The 14,631-nt window shown below is 39.1% G+C and overlaps 1 protein-coding gene across 5 annotated transcripts in view; it reads right to left on the bottom strand.

Moving 5' to 3' along the window:
- NTRK2 (neurotrophic receptor tyrosine kinase 2) overlaps window positions 1-14,631 on the bottom strand; it is a 366,665-nt gene that overhangs the window by 269,106 nt on the left and 82,928 nt on the right. For all 5 annotated transcript variants that reach the window (XM_068552108.1, XM_068552106.1, XM_068552107.1 and 2 more), the window contains one exon: window positions 12,663-12,762. In XM_068552108.1, coding sequence (XP_068408209.1) covers window positions 12,663-12,762 — 100 coding nt within the window. The remainder of the gene's footprint in view (window positions 1-12,662; window positions 12,763-14,631) is intronic.

Raw genomic sequence — 14,631 nt, 5'->3', positions numbered from 1 at the left:
CTTTGAGAAGCACAAAGTAAATATTTTATAAAATAAAATAATATTTTGGATACAGTAATACTGTGGCCATAAATCTCTTCTGTAACCCCATGACCCTCCCTAGTGTAGGCAGCTGGATACCAAACCTCCATGGCCTCAAGAAAGGGTTATTCAGCATCCAGGCAGAGCTAAAATTAAGAAGTGGCAATTCTCGGTCAAGACCAGGATGCTCTTTTTTTGTTTTTTCTTTTTTTCTTAAGCAAAAGCTAGTATGTAGAAGGAATGATTGAATTAGAAAAACACCCCTCTGCAACCCTCAGAAATAAAATAATTTTTTCAGGAAAGGATCAGAACTGGGTACTAAGCCCATTATGTGCAAGTTTTGGGGAATGAAGATATCTGCTAGATGTCAAATTATCATTCTACAAATTACCTACCAACTGAAAAGGGAAACTTGTATTTACAAAGAAAGGTCACTATTGACGTTTTTGGTGGCCACCATTTTTAAAAGTGGTCAAACTTACAGTAACAGTGTATCAAGGTGACATGTGTTTCTAACTGTGGTACACTGTGAAGCGCTCAGCACCTCTGTTATAGTCTTCTTCCCAAAAACATTTCACTGGCATCTAATCAAGCCTTTAGAAGCAAGTTCCAGTTCACAGGAAATATGGGAATAAATGACAAGTTCAAGAATCCCACGAGGAAACTATCGAACACCACCAGAATGAAGGACATTCTACAGAACAACTGATGGGTCTCTTCAAAAAGTCAATGTCCAGAGGGGGAGAAAATGGAGGTAGCAATCCAGACTGAAAAAGGCCAAGGAAAGACAATGAGCAAATGCAGCGTGGTGAACTTTGAGTAGATCTTGGTTTGAAATATAAATAGCTATTAAAGGCAAGTTGAACAACTGGGGAAATTTGAAGCTGGACTAAGTATTATCTGCTATTACAGAGTTGTTTTAACTTTCTCGGGTACAGTGATAATGGTGTTGGCGTTGTGCTTTTAGGAGAAATGTGCCAGAGAGTTTAGGAGTGAAGTGACATGATATGGGCAACTCATAATCAGACAGCAAAATGTTAAACAGAGGTTGAATGCAGGTATTGAGTATACAGATGGAATAGTCTTTCAACTTTCCTCCATGTTGAAAATTTCATAATAAGAAGTTGGAGAAAAAACACAAGATTCACATGTATGAAAAAAATTATTTGGAAGAAGAAATCAAGAAAAACTGCTTGTCATATTCCTTCTGTCCCCATGGGAAGCAGGAAGAGGCAGAGGGGAGATAAATAAGTTAGAGACAGGAAGGAGGAAGTGTGTAACCTGCCCCCTAGTGAAATATGGGGGCTGGGGAACTGGAGGACCTCCAGTCAAGTTTGGAGATTCAAGAAAAGAGGAACCCCTTTTGGTGGGGTTGGACCTGAAAAGGTGGCCAAGAGGACAATCTCAAGCCTATAATGGCAGAAATGGGAGACTATTTCTGGTCTCTCTCTCCAGAGAGAGCCCGTGCCAGTCTTCCAGCATTTACTGTGTCCCCAAAGCTTCATTGACACCCTTACAGAGAGGTGTGTGAAAGTGGCAGACCCTGGATAGGAACACAGGATGCACAGCTGAGAACTACACCAACTGGTAGCCGAGGACAAGTGGGACAACACAGTGGCCACCAACATGGAGAAATGACCACCAGTGGCCACAGAATGTCCCCTCCCGTGCAGTGGCACTTCAGCATCCCCCCCCACACTCCACCTGAGGAAATGAAGATGAGAGTGAGAGAACCGGACCTGATGGGACAAACATGAAACGTTCTGTGATTGCCCATAATGTTTAAGATTACACAGAATGGTAGGAGGTTAGATTTCCACTACATAGTGCAAAAAGGGCAAAAAATAGACATTTAATTCACATATAGAAAAATAAAGTCACATATCTTACGGTCTGTGTCTGAGATAAGTGCCTGCCCCATTCTCCATCTTATCCTAGACATTTTAATATTCCTTCACCCACTGTCATAGCATCACAGGAGAACCAAGATATAGTGTGAGGGATACATTATGCATATAAATATACATCTGAAATGACCTTGCAGTTGTCCACACCCATAGCTACATGGGATATAACACAGAAATTATTTACGGCCTATGGAATGTGTGTGGCTTTTAAATATGAATAAATAAAAATGTATTCACCTAAAATAAAAAAGCCATGCTGTGAAGTCTGATTCAAAAGAGTTGGGAAGCAGATCAGCTGTTGATCTGCTTCTTCAAAAACCCACACCATTCCAGGAAAAGAGAGCTAGGCAGGGCTGACTCTCTTTTCTGGAACTGGGATGTCAAAGGTACCCCTGCCAGGGTATATGCTACATGCAAATTAATAGTAAACAGAATTATTGGGAATGTAACTAAATAAGAAATATCTTCTGTTTATAACTGAGAGGCAATATTTTCTTAAGATGACCATAAATTTGAAAACATATCCAGGATTATTTAGCATTGACCATATAGACACAATATTTCATATGTTAATAATAGATCATGGTTTCACAGTGAAGAAAAAAAAGACTGTATCATTACACGCCATAATAATAAAGGACATCATCAGAAATGCATGGCAGACTCTTTTAGTGAGCGTGTCATTGTTTTGAATGGCTATGTAGCAGGATGGTAGATATTAAAGCTGGAGGAGACCCTCAGATGCCTTTTGGTCCCGTACTGCTAATTCTGGTCTTTACACAATTTTCTTTTACAGATGATCCAGGAAGTAAGTGCGGGAAAATCTCGGTTGACTCTACTCAAGTCTTGCCGGAACTACTAAAGATGACAACCATGATTGTACATAGGAATACCACCTCATTCCCAACATTCTCCCCTCCCGCTCCACTCCCACCCTGAACTTGAATCCCCTTCCTTCCTTCCACTGACACAGCTAGGGCTGAGATGACACCTCTGCCTTCAACTCAGGATATTAATCTCTTATTGAAGACTTGGTGAGTTAGAATGGACCACACTCTCTCTCTCATTCTCTCTCTCTCTCTCATTCTGTCTGTTCTCAGACCACTAAATCTCCTGGGTGATCACAGAAGAAGCCAATGTAATTCTATTTGTGTTGATGTCTTGATAAAAACAAAGATCTTCCACCACCACTTGCCTGCCAAAAGCCTTGGCTTCTCTGGAAATGCAGCATCTTGGTCTGTGATTATAATAACACAAGTGACAATCAATTGCATAAGGAAGAATTTATTTTCTCCAGAACCCTCTTTTCATCTTTTTCTTTTTGGAAGTTTTTAACTTTTTATTTTATATACAAAGAGCTAACATTGTTTCTGTGTAAGGTGGATGTCCTGGATGACCCATTCAAGGAAGCTGTAAATACAGTAAGTCCCCTACACACAAACCTTCAAGTTTGAGAACTTTCAAAGATGTGAACGTGCATTCCATCAACATCAGGCATGAGTAAAACTGCAGCTTGGCCTCTGTCTCCTATTGCTAACGATCCTTCAGCTCTACCATCTCCCACCTCCTCTCCCTCCTCCAATCAGTAACTCTTCTTGCCTGTTCACTCGATTCCAGCCCCTGTATGCCAGCTGTTGTACTGTACTTTTCAGTTACTGTACGATTAAAAATGTTTCCTTTATTTTTTGTTTGTTTGTTTTGTATGTATTATTTGTGTGAAAAGTATTATAAACCTATTACAGTACAGTACTATATCGCTAATTGTGTTTGTTGGGTACCTAGGTTAACTTTGTTGGACTTACGAACAAATTGGACTTATGAACGTGCTCTTGGAATGGAACTCATTCGTATGCAGGGGACTTACTGTATATCAAAAATTAAAGCCTATTTTTGTTAAATTATTTTAGCAGTTGCAATCCCCCCTTGCAAAAAGGAAGCACATCAGAACAGGAGGCTCCATGAGCTCATGTTTCTAGATTTAAGCTGATGTTATTGAGGGAAGAGGGGCTCTCTTCCCCATCCCACCCCTGCCTGCTCTTTCTGCCCCTTGCCTACAAAAGTCTACACACCAAATCAATCAACAGGTAAAACAGAGTTTTCATAAGCCCCAAAACAATTCAAACAGATGAATTGTTCAAAGGACAATAAAGTTAAGAATTTGCAATTATTTGTACACAGTATCATTAAGAACTCAAAGGCTTAAAATAAGCATATGATTCAGCAACTTTAAATTCATAATACATACCCATAAAATATAGACACATTAAAATTACAATTTTTTTCTATAAATTCAACTAATAAACCTTAAATATACACTGTATGCATTTGGGACATTTTTCTGCAATTCTGAATCAGTATAAATTCAGACAGGACTCTCCCCATACTCTTTTCCTTAGTGATATGTTACTAAAACATAAATCTGAACAATAACTGCCTCAGAGAATTAATTCAATGAGCCAGGCATGAAACTAAGCACTGATTTAATTCTTATAATCACTTAAGAGATGGGTATTATTCCCTCTACCAGAGAGGAACCTACGATTTACAGAGTTTAAAATTTTGCCTAACATTATGGTTAGCAGGTGGGAGACACGAGATTTGGACCCAAACTTGTCTGATTCATAAGTCTCCAATATTACATTTCTATACACTCCTAGGTTTGAAGACTTAAGAGTTAACAACGTACAAACATGAAGGACGTGCAGTATTCAAACAGGCTGTCTTCTGAATTACCACGTGACAGTTCCGCTGATTTAGAGCTAAATTTATTCCCCGAGTCATTCAGTATTCTTGCCCAAAATAAAGTAGGATAAAGTCAGAGCATATGTTAGAATTTAAGCCAAGTTATTATCTGTCTTCTTCACAAATTCTGAAAAGCTGGTCCACCAAAATCAGATGCTAGGAATGAGGAGGAAGAAAACCAAAATAGGGAGGGAAGAATGTAAAATTAGGATGCACAGAGATGTGGACAGACAAAATGGCAGGGAAAAAAATGAAAGGTAAAAAAAGAGGAATGAAGGGTGAAAAGAAGAAGAAAAGTAGCAGACTTTACAGTTTGGGAAGTCTTTTTTAAAGTGCGTGATGATCTGTGTAAGGAGGTCAAAGTGAGTTCACCACAGGATTTATGGAGGACCAAAGAGGGGGTAGCAAGTTCTGACTTTTAAGTACAAAATCTAACTTCTTAAGGGACCCTTTACCTTTTTGTGAAACCAGTAGCGTGGGAAGTCCCTAAACAATACAGCTGCACTTTCTACATTACAGGCAAATCTGGGTTCTCCCATGAATCACACTGGGCTTATGGGATACCCATGTAAGAGAGGGAATTTTAGAAGTTCGAGGTCAGTGTACTCCGAATGGGAAAAACGCTGCTGCTTCTGCTTCCTGTTTTGCCTGATCGGGCCAGTTCCTGAAAGTTCTGGGCCCATTTTCAATATGCTGCAAAGAATATGCATGTTCTGCCCTCATATAGGCATAACCCAAATGGTGACCCTACAAGAAGAGACTTCAGAAAGTAGACCTTCACCTCACGAATATAAGGGTAAAGGTTTATATAACATCTCCAAAGGACAAGAAAAGCACACTTGGGTTAACTCTTCTTTTGATTAATTTCCAGTTTGTCAAATTACTCAATAACTCTTTCAATTGCATGTCTTTTATGAAATTTCCAAGGATTTGATTGTTATTGACAAATTTTGTTCTCTATTAAGAGAATGCTAAAATATACTGAAGCCGGGGAGGGCAGTTAAAAAAAACAAAAACAAACCCTGTATTCTCTGATACTCTTTTGTGAGAATAAAATAAGAGAACCAACAAAGCCTATTACTTACTTTAAAAGAAAAGTTAATCACTAAACTCTTCAAAATTTCTTTTTATTAATGACCTTCTGATTCCAGAAAGTTAAAATAGTACTGTTGGTCTCTCTGAAAATGTCACGCAAATATCTTTATTACATGTATCTCTGAAAGAGACAGAGTATTTCACATCAAGTTAAAAATAAAAAAGAATTTCAAAGAGATTAAAGAGCACATAAAAAAAAAACACACACATACAAAGTAAAGCTAGTGAAAAAAATATTAAAATGTATGTTTACAACCTCAGGGAGGGGAAGAATTCCTCAGCAAAATGCAAAACTTAGACAGAAAAGATGGACAGATTTGCTTCTATAAAAAAAGTAAATCTTCCTGTTTGCCAAAAGACACTATTTTAAAAAGTCAAAAGATTAGAAGAAAATATGAGCAATGTATATAACCGATAAAAGATTAGTACATATAATTTATAAGGTAAGTCAACAAATAAAAATAAACATTTCTTTCTATTCTTCACATGATAAAAATGCTTAACCTTATTAGTAATCAGAATAACACTGTAAGTGAATTGGCAAGAATAAAAAAGTTTGATAATATCTGATATGGGTGAAAGCATAAACAAAACGATGCCCTCATCTACTGTTGGTGGGAGTGTAAATTGATAAAGCATTCCTGCAAGGTAATCTATCAACATTTAAAATCAACATTAAAAATATACAAACCTTTTCTCTCAGCAATCCATTTCCAAATATCTGTCTTTATAAGTAAGGTATTATTTATAATACTCTTCTAAAAACTTGGTAAAAGTGTAAATTTTTTTACATTTCCCAATTCATTAATAATATAATAGTAATAATAAAATTACAGTAAGTATTTGTATAGTAATTACTAAATGCCAGTAACTTTCCAAAGTGCTTCACATACATGAACTCCGTTTATCTTATAACAAGCTTCTAAGGTGGGTACAGTTATTGCCCCATTACAGATGGAAATACTGGGGCAAGAGAGGATGAGAAATTTGCTCAGTCACATACTTGTAATGGGCGGAGCCAGGATTCAGACCGAGGTAGCCTGACACCAGAGTACTCAGAAATACTATGGAATAGAATTCAGAAAAGAATTGATTCAGAAAGATCTACAAGGCAAACAGTTACCTTTAAAAAGATGCAGAACAAATTGGTATTATAATGTCTTTATGCAAACAAAAATGAATATATTTGATTATCTACATAGTGAATGAAGCTATATATCTTATTATTGACATAATATATGCACTGAGGATGGTTAAAGAAGGTTATCCCTAGGAGTGGAAATGGTAGTGGGAAAGGAAGATGAATTTTCCCTTTTAGCTCTATGTATTTCTAAAGTGCTTGAAATTTTGAAAAACGAGAACGCATTCATGTGTTACTGTTATAATACTTAAATGTTATTTGTCTTTTTAAAAAAATGGTGGGGGGGAAGGATCATATGGAAAACAGTCTGTCCTTACAGAAGTTTCTATAACTGTGTTTCTGGCTTTCAGTCACATTTTTCCCTCTTTCAAAAGTTGATCCAAATATCTGCTAAAGTCAACCTCCTAAATTTTCCAGAATTGTTTTCAGCTCATATAAAAGGCTTTAACCTTCAACCTCTTTAGCTTTGGCCGCACTATGTTTATGACTATTTTTAAAGAACCAAATTTTTGGTTGCTGTTGAAAGACATTTAGAAGATCATTTATATAAGAGGAGAAACTTAAACTGGGGACGTTGAATCTGGAGTTAAAACCTGGCTCTGTGTTCTCAGGCAGTGAAGTTTTTTGGTCAATTTTGAGTTGGAAATGCCTACTGCTCAATTAGCAGGAATGAAGACATACGAGAGGTTTATGTCAAGGACAGGCGGCTGCAGAGGAAATCTGCAGGCCATCAAACCTGAATAAGAGAAAAGCCTTCCTATTTCAGTTCCTCCTGCGGGACCTCATCAGGTCACTTTTATATTTACTCCAGAAGGACAAAGGATGCATTGGGACTTAGAGAATAAATATCGTATGTGGACTTCCATCAGGAAACGCAAGTAACAGAAAGCTGATGGTCACAGCTATTCTTCACCAGTGTGGTGACTGCCAATCCCCCTCCGCCCTTTTGATTCCCTTATTTTTGTTTTCCAACCCTGTTCACTATCAATGCCGTCAGGCGGGGCTCCCAATGTGGAGCATTCTCAGAAGACTTGGCAGCCCTTGTGCCCCTAGATGCTTCCACTTCCCCTTTATGTGCACTTCTACATTTTCAACGAAGAAAGGGAGCCAGGAAGCAATGTGAGAACTAAACACAAGACTTGGTTACAACAAAAATGAGAGCATTCAAAGGCCTGGTTGCCTGTTCCTTTGGCAATAGAGCTGCTCTGGAAAGGTCCTGGAGCCCTACTTCAGTGAAAATTAAAATAAATCACAGGCATTCTTCAAAGAAAAGGGATAAAATTATACATTTACCTACAGGGTATCGATACAGGCATAGATTTAGATAGATGTGTTATATAGTTCACGCACCCATACTAAACATGCATATGAATAATCCCTATACAGATGGCCAAGCACTAACAGAGGAGCTCTATTCAGGACTCTGCAATTATGATAACTAGATATTCAACCAAAAGCCAAAAGGATGGTGTTAAGGCACAGAAATGAGCATGGAGAAATGGAATAGGATAAATTCTACCTCTTGACATCTTTATTGAAACAGGGCTGGTAGTCTATTGGACACTCGCAACAAGAGGCTTAAAACATATCAAACGATAATGAAACATAATTTCTAGGTTAGCACCAAGATGAGAGCCACCATCTGGCACTTCTGCCAGCCTCAAAGCTGGACAAAGACACATATTACGAGGCCACACATTTGGAGGGAGAGAGGCAGAAACTGAAGAGGCTCACGTGCAAAATGGAAAGCCAGAATGAATCCTCCAAACTTCAACAACAGTAACAGTTTAAAACAGCGTGTGAAAACCCACATATCCTAAGACAAAACCTGGACAAAATGACTCCCTGTCTATGACCATTACTTATCTGGGATCATTTCTTTTAAGTTTAGAAGCTTAGAAAAGCTCCAATATCTCTCTTTAACCATTCATATACAAGCTGCCCTCCAAATATTAACTGTTTTCCAATTAACAAACTAAAGTGGATGGAGTTGAAAACTCTCTGTGATCATTCATTCCATCAATTAATATTTACCAACTGCCAACTTTGGCCTTGGCACTGGGTAAGTAATGATGAACAAGACCAATATGGACTCTGGAGCTCACAGTCTGGCCTCTATGTTCTAGATTGCACCATCAGGATTTGGTTACAGTGAACTGACAGAACAGATGAAAAAAAACCCTATGAAGCATACAGTCACATAGACCCATCTCCAAAGAACACAGCACAGCTCACTGTTGTATTCTAAGATCTAGGTTTAACTCCCTCATTTGGAATTTAGGGATCACCTTCCCATGGAAAGCAATGCCCTCAATGATGTTTGGGTTCTAGGGTTGATCCATAAATCTTGAGTTGCCCTGCACGCAGCTGCAGTGTGATTTTAAGAGATTTCTGGTTTGTGTTACCCTGGGAATCAGTTGAATCAATAGTATTAAACTGTAATTTATAATCCCAACGCTGCTACAATGGATTGAAACAGTGGAGGCTGAAGTGTGCAATGCTGGGGATGCAAAAAGCTGGAAACACCTATGAGTGGGCTGGCTGCCGTCCCTCAGTCTCAATCTGTCCCCAGGACAAGGGAATATGCATGGCGGTAGAATCTCCCCAAAGGTGCTTAGGAGGGCAAGAATTACATTTGGAATAGCTCATTTGCACGTCAGCCATTGGCCTCTTACACAGAACCTAGGCACTGGTTCTGGCCAAGGCTATGCACATTTCATACCGTTGTTACTCAGAAATCACAAGTGACATGTTTTCTGGTTATTTCAGGAAGTATAATAGTTGTTTTTACACATTCTCCCCTTTTTAAGGTGTATGTTTTTTCAACAGCTCTAATAGCATTTAAAGTACATTAAGTTACATTAATTTGTTGATTGAAGTATAGTAGATATTTCAAGTGTACAGCAAAGTGATTCAGTTTTACATCTATATATGTGTGTGTGTGTGTATATATATACACACACAAGAATATATATATATATATATATATATATATATCTTTTTCAGATTCTTTTCCATTATAGGTTATTACAAGATACTGAATATAGTCTCCTATGCTACACAAGAGGTCCTTTTAACTTACATTGTTAAACACCACTTTTTAGGCAGTTTCATTGCATGAGCCTTGTCTTCTCTTCTAGATCCCCCAAATTACAACTCAGCATTTGACCAGTAAATCAAGAACCTCAACTCAGGCCCATTTTGTCCAAACCATGGCACAGTTAGACGTGTAGCTAAAAATAGAGAAAAAAGCTATTCTAAACAAGAACCTGAGTCTCTGAGACAAAATTTTAAAAACAATTTTATTTATGTCTAAAAATAAGGGAGTAAAACATATGCTCTAGTAGTTACTGCCTGAAGAAAGCCATTTACTGGATCTGTGACAAGGTTAAGTAAAACCTTTCTTACCAATCATTAACGATACCCTTAGGTTATACCCGGAAAATGTAGGTGCTTCAGCAGTGGTCACCCCAAATTATCCAAATAAAATACTTTGTCAGTCTTAGTGACAGAGTCAGTATATGAAATACCATCTTCTCTGAAACAAAACGTCTGCCTTTTCTTCTCCTCCATCACTGCACTACAGAGAGTGAGTTCACATTTACAGATCATTCTTCTGTTGTTTTCTTAACACAAAGTGGGGGTGGGGAGTGACTCCCAAATATTGCTCCTAGGGTTCCCAAAGCCTTTCTGAGCTCCCAGTAGGACCTGAATATACCCTTTCTCTGAAGAGCCACAAGACAAAAGTTTCCAAGTCAACCCTCAAGACAGGAAAGTGACAGAGCTAGAATCTGGCTCTGTCCAGTAAACACCCTGCTTGGGGACATCCACCCCAAGTGCCTCTAAGGAAAGAAAGCATCTGATCAGGATGAGGAGAACAAAATCCCATGGGAGGTGGCTAGCACACAGAGAGGAGCAGCCTACGCCAGACCTGGGCACCAGCCGAACACGGGGACCCAGAAAGGTCTTCGAAGCCATGGGTGGGTTTGGTTTGCAGTGCCTCTCCCACATCTTGTCACGCTTGGAAAGAGACCTGGGAACCCATGTTTATCCCACAGAAAGGTGATTCTCTGAGAATGCTTGGGAAAAAGCAGCATCCCTTGGAAACCATCAGAAATGCCCATTTCCAGGCCCACCACAGACCTATTAAATCAGAAACTCTCAGGGTAGCCCAGAAATCTGTGTTTTCACAAGCTCTCTAGGAGTTTCTGAGGCAAAGTCAAGTTTGCAAACCACCACCACAGGATTAATTAAAATCACTATAGTACAGTCCCTCTCCCAAACCTTATTCATAATTGGAGAATGAGAGGTCTTTCCTCCTTCAAAAGAAATGTCAAGGATCAACAGGCCAAAGGGGGAGTCAGGAGGAGGTTTAGGTGTTTTTTTAAGGCCTAATTTACCACTGCTCCTCCTCATTCATTTCAGGTTTGGGAATCTTGGTCATGGGCACCAACAAAGGCTGAGGAAAAAGCATCAGAAATGGATCTGGGCTTCCCTGGTGGCGCTGTGGTTGAGAGTCTGCCTGCCAATGCAGAGGACATGGGTTCGAGCCCTGGTCTGGGAGGATCCCACATGCCGCGGAGCAACTAGACCCGTGAGCCACGGCTGCTGAGCCTGTGCGTCTGGAGCCTGTGCTCTGCAATAAGAGAGGCCGCGATAGTGAGAGGCCCGTGCACAGCGATGAAGAGTGGCCCCCACTTGCCGCAACTAGAGAAAGCCCTTGCGCAGAGACAAGGACCCAACACAGCCAAAAATAAATTAATTAATTAATTAATTTAAAAAAAAAAAAAAGAAATGGATCTGATTCACCCCAGAGCCCGGCATACATTGGACAACTTATTGCTACTTAAACATCACTTTCAAGTAAGCAAATGACATTAATAGTAATTGTAATGAACCATACAGATCAAGAAAGCCCACCTGACTGTCTCCCCAACACAATTAAGAAAGACACCACTAAACCTTCCTCACAGATTTCCCAAGCGAGTGGCTATTTATAAGAGACCACGCAGAATTCAACGATAACATATGAGTCAATACATTCGCTTAAATTTCAGAGCAAATGCTTTTTAATCACTGAAACTCTTGGCTACTTATATCACAAGAACATTTAAATATGTTTCCCCCATCCCCCAAAATGAATTTTCAATCCTCTAAAAGAGACCAATGGTCTATTGCGGGGCAACAGAGACCCTAATTTTTAATCGAGCACTAGGAACTTTTCCACTAAAATAAGAAGCCACTCATTCACAAAGCATCAATGTACCTCCAATGGCTGTTCTTATTTTGCTTCCCAACACTTTAAATTTCAAAAGGTGAGAATCTGAAAAAGCAGCAGCAACACAAAAAGCACACCATGGAAATTCTAGAAGTCAAATGTACAACAGAAAGGACCTTTCTACACAAAATACATGCGTCCATAACTAGCCTACTGCCACCCAGCCTGGCCTGCCTTTCTGAAACAAAAGTAAAACTCGGGTACTATTTTTTTATACCATTGTTAGGCACTTAAAACTCAAGAAGCCAGTTCTGTGTCTTCTGGGACAGCTGTCCTCATTGGAAAGTGAGTAGTGTTGAATAATCAACATGATTTTGTTCTGTCTTGATTTGTAGTATCATAGCCTTATTGCTATTTTTTCAGCCTTCACCCCTAGTCATCGTAAATCTAGCTGCTTCCTTCTTTAGTGGTAATTAGCATTAGTCACAAGCCAAAAATGATTCCACATAAGAAGTAAAATAAACACAACCCTTCTTACCTTTCATGCCAAACTTGGAGTGTCTTGCCAACTTCAGCAGAAACAGCATTACCAGCAGACAAAATCCTACTACAGATGCAATTACCACCACAGCATAGACCTAGAGAAAGGAAGGGAGGGCAGTTATGATCTTGATAATTAGTTTCTTATATCCAGGTGATGCTGATTTTGATGGAGATGTTTAATATTTATTGAATACTTACTACCTGCTTTCCTAAGAACTTTATGGATATCAATTAATCTTTAACAACCCTAGGAAGATTTATGCAGGTCCTATTATTATCCCTACTCTACAAATGAGAAAAGGTAAGTTAAAGCTTATAAAAATAGGGATCCAATTGATATTATACAGATTAACATATACTAATACATCCTATCTTATTATGTAATATATAGATAATAGGTATTTTACCTCTCCCCATCCATCTATCTACCTATGTACCTACCTACCTACCTATCTGGAGAGAGAAGTGAGAGAGAGAGTATATAAAACATGAATGACAAAACACTAATAATTTTTGAAGCTGCTGAAAGATACAAGGGGGTTCATCTCATGGTTTTCTCTACCACTGTACATGTTTGAAAACCGTCCATGATAAAAAAATTTTTTTTAAGCTGGCTATTGTTGCTCTTAGAAGTCAGGGTGCCCTAGAGCAGTGAGTAGGTCTGGAAGGGAGCAGGAAGGCACTTGTGGGTGAGCGCAGCCTGTGAAAGCTCATGAGGTTGTAGACTTATGACGTGGGAATTTTTCTGTATGTATGAGAAAGATCAATACAGAGTTGTTTTTTTAACTTAAAGGTGTAGCTGCAAGTTGTGAATCATACAAGTAGAGAGAGTAGCTGCAGATCGTTGTGAATCCTGTCACAGCCCCAAGCTGGGGATCACAGAGGCACAAGTGCATAATGCTAAGTACACACTAATAATTTAGAAACAATGATCGACACAGGACTATGTATCATCTTCCATTTTTGCTGTTTACCCCAAAGTCCCACTTCCAAAATAAATTTGTTTCTATAAACCAGGAGTTGGCAAACTTTTCCTGTAAAGGGTCATGTAGTAAATATTTTAGGCTCTGGGGGCCTACAGTCTGTGTTGCAACCAGTCAACTCCCCTGCTGTAGTGTGAAAACAGCCACAGACAATATGCAAACAAATGGGCGTGTCTGTGTTCCAATAAAACTCTATTTACCACAACAGATGGATAGCTGGATTTGGATATAGTTTGCCTAAACTGTCCTAGATGTCCATACTGACTTAAATGTCTAAATTTCATTTAATCCACATAACAGTCCATACGACATATTACTATTGTCCTCATCTGTGGTAATCTTTAGTGTTGTTTCCCAAACATTTCTGTTTTCCTCTATGTTTCTCTTTGTAGGATTCACTTCCTGGTTCCTTGTGGTGAGATGGGTTCACGTGACTAGTTCTGGCCAATGAGTTGAGACTTGTATCACTGCCAGGAGGAGGATTTCACTGCTCACTGCAAGATCTTAGACTAAAGCAGTGGTTCTCAACCAAGGATAATGTTGCACCCAGGGGACATTTGGCAATTTGGAGTTGTCACAACTGGGAGAAAGGTGCTACTAGCATCTAGTGGGTTGAGGCCAGGGATTCTGCTAAACATCCTGCAGTGCCCAGGAGAGCCCCCCACAAAAAAAATTATTCATCAATAATAATAGTGCCAAGGGTAGTGCTCTCTTTCTCTGTGCCATAATAAATGCTAACTTTTCAAAAGGCGTCTGCCTTGTCAGCCTCATCTTGGAATGAGGATGAGGCTGATAGAGCTCCCAGCCAATACGCGTAATGAAGCAAGAAATAAACGTTTGTTGTTTTAAGCCACTGAAATTTGGGGGTTTTTGTTACTGCAGCAGCATAGCTTATCCTGACTGATATACCCAGCTTATAGTGAGAGGCAGTGTCAAGTGGAGATTAAGAATATGGATTGTTCCTGAGTTTGAAATTTAGAT

The sequence above is a fragment of the Eschrichtius robustus genome, chromosome 10, assembly GCF_028021215.1.
Source record: "Eschrichtius robustus isolate mEscRob2 chromosome 10, mEscRob2.pri, whole genome shotgun sequence".
In the NCBI taxonomy this organism is placed as follows: Eukaryota; Metazoa; Chordata; class Mammalia; order Artiodactyla; family Eschrichtiidae; genus Eschrichtius; species Eschrichtius robustus.
This window is presented reverse-complemented; position numbering and strand designations above follow the sequence as displayed.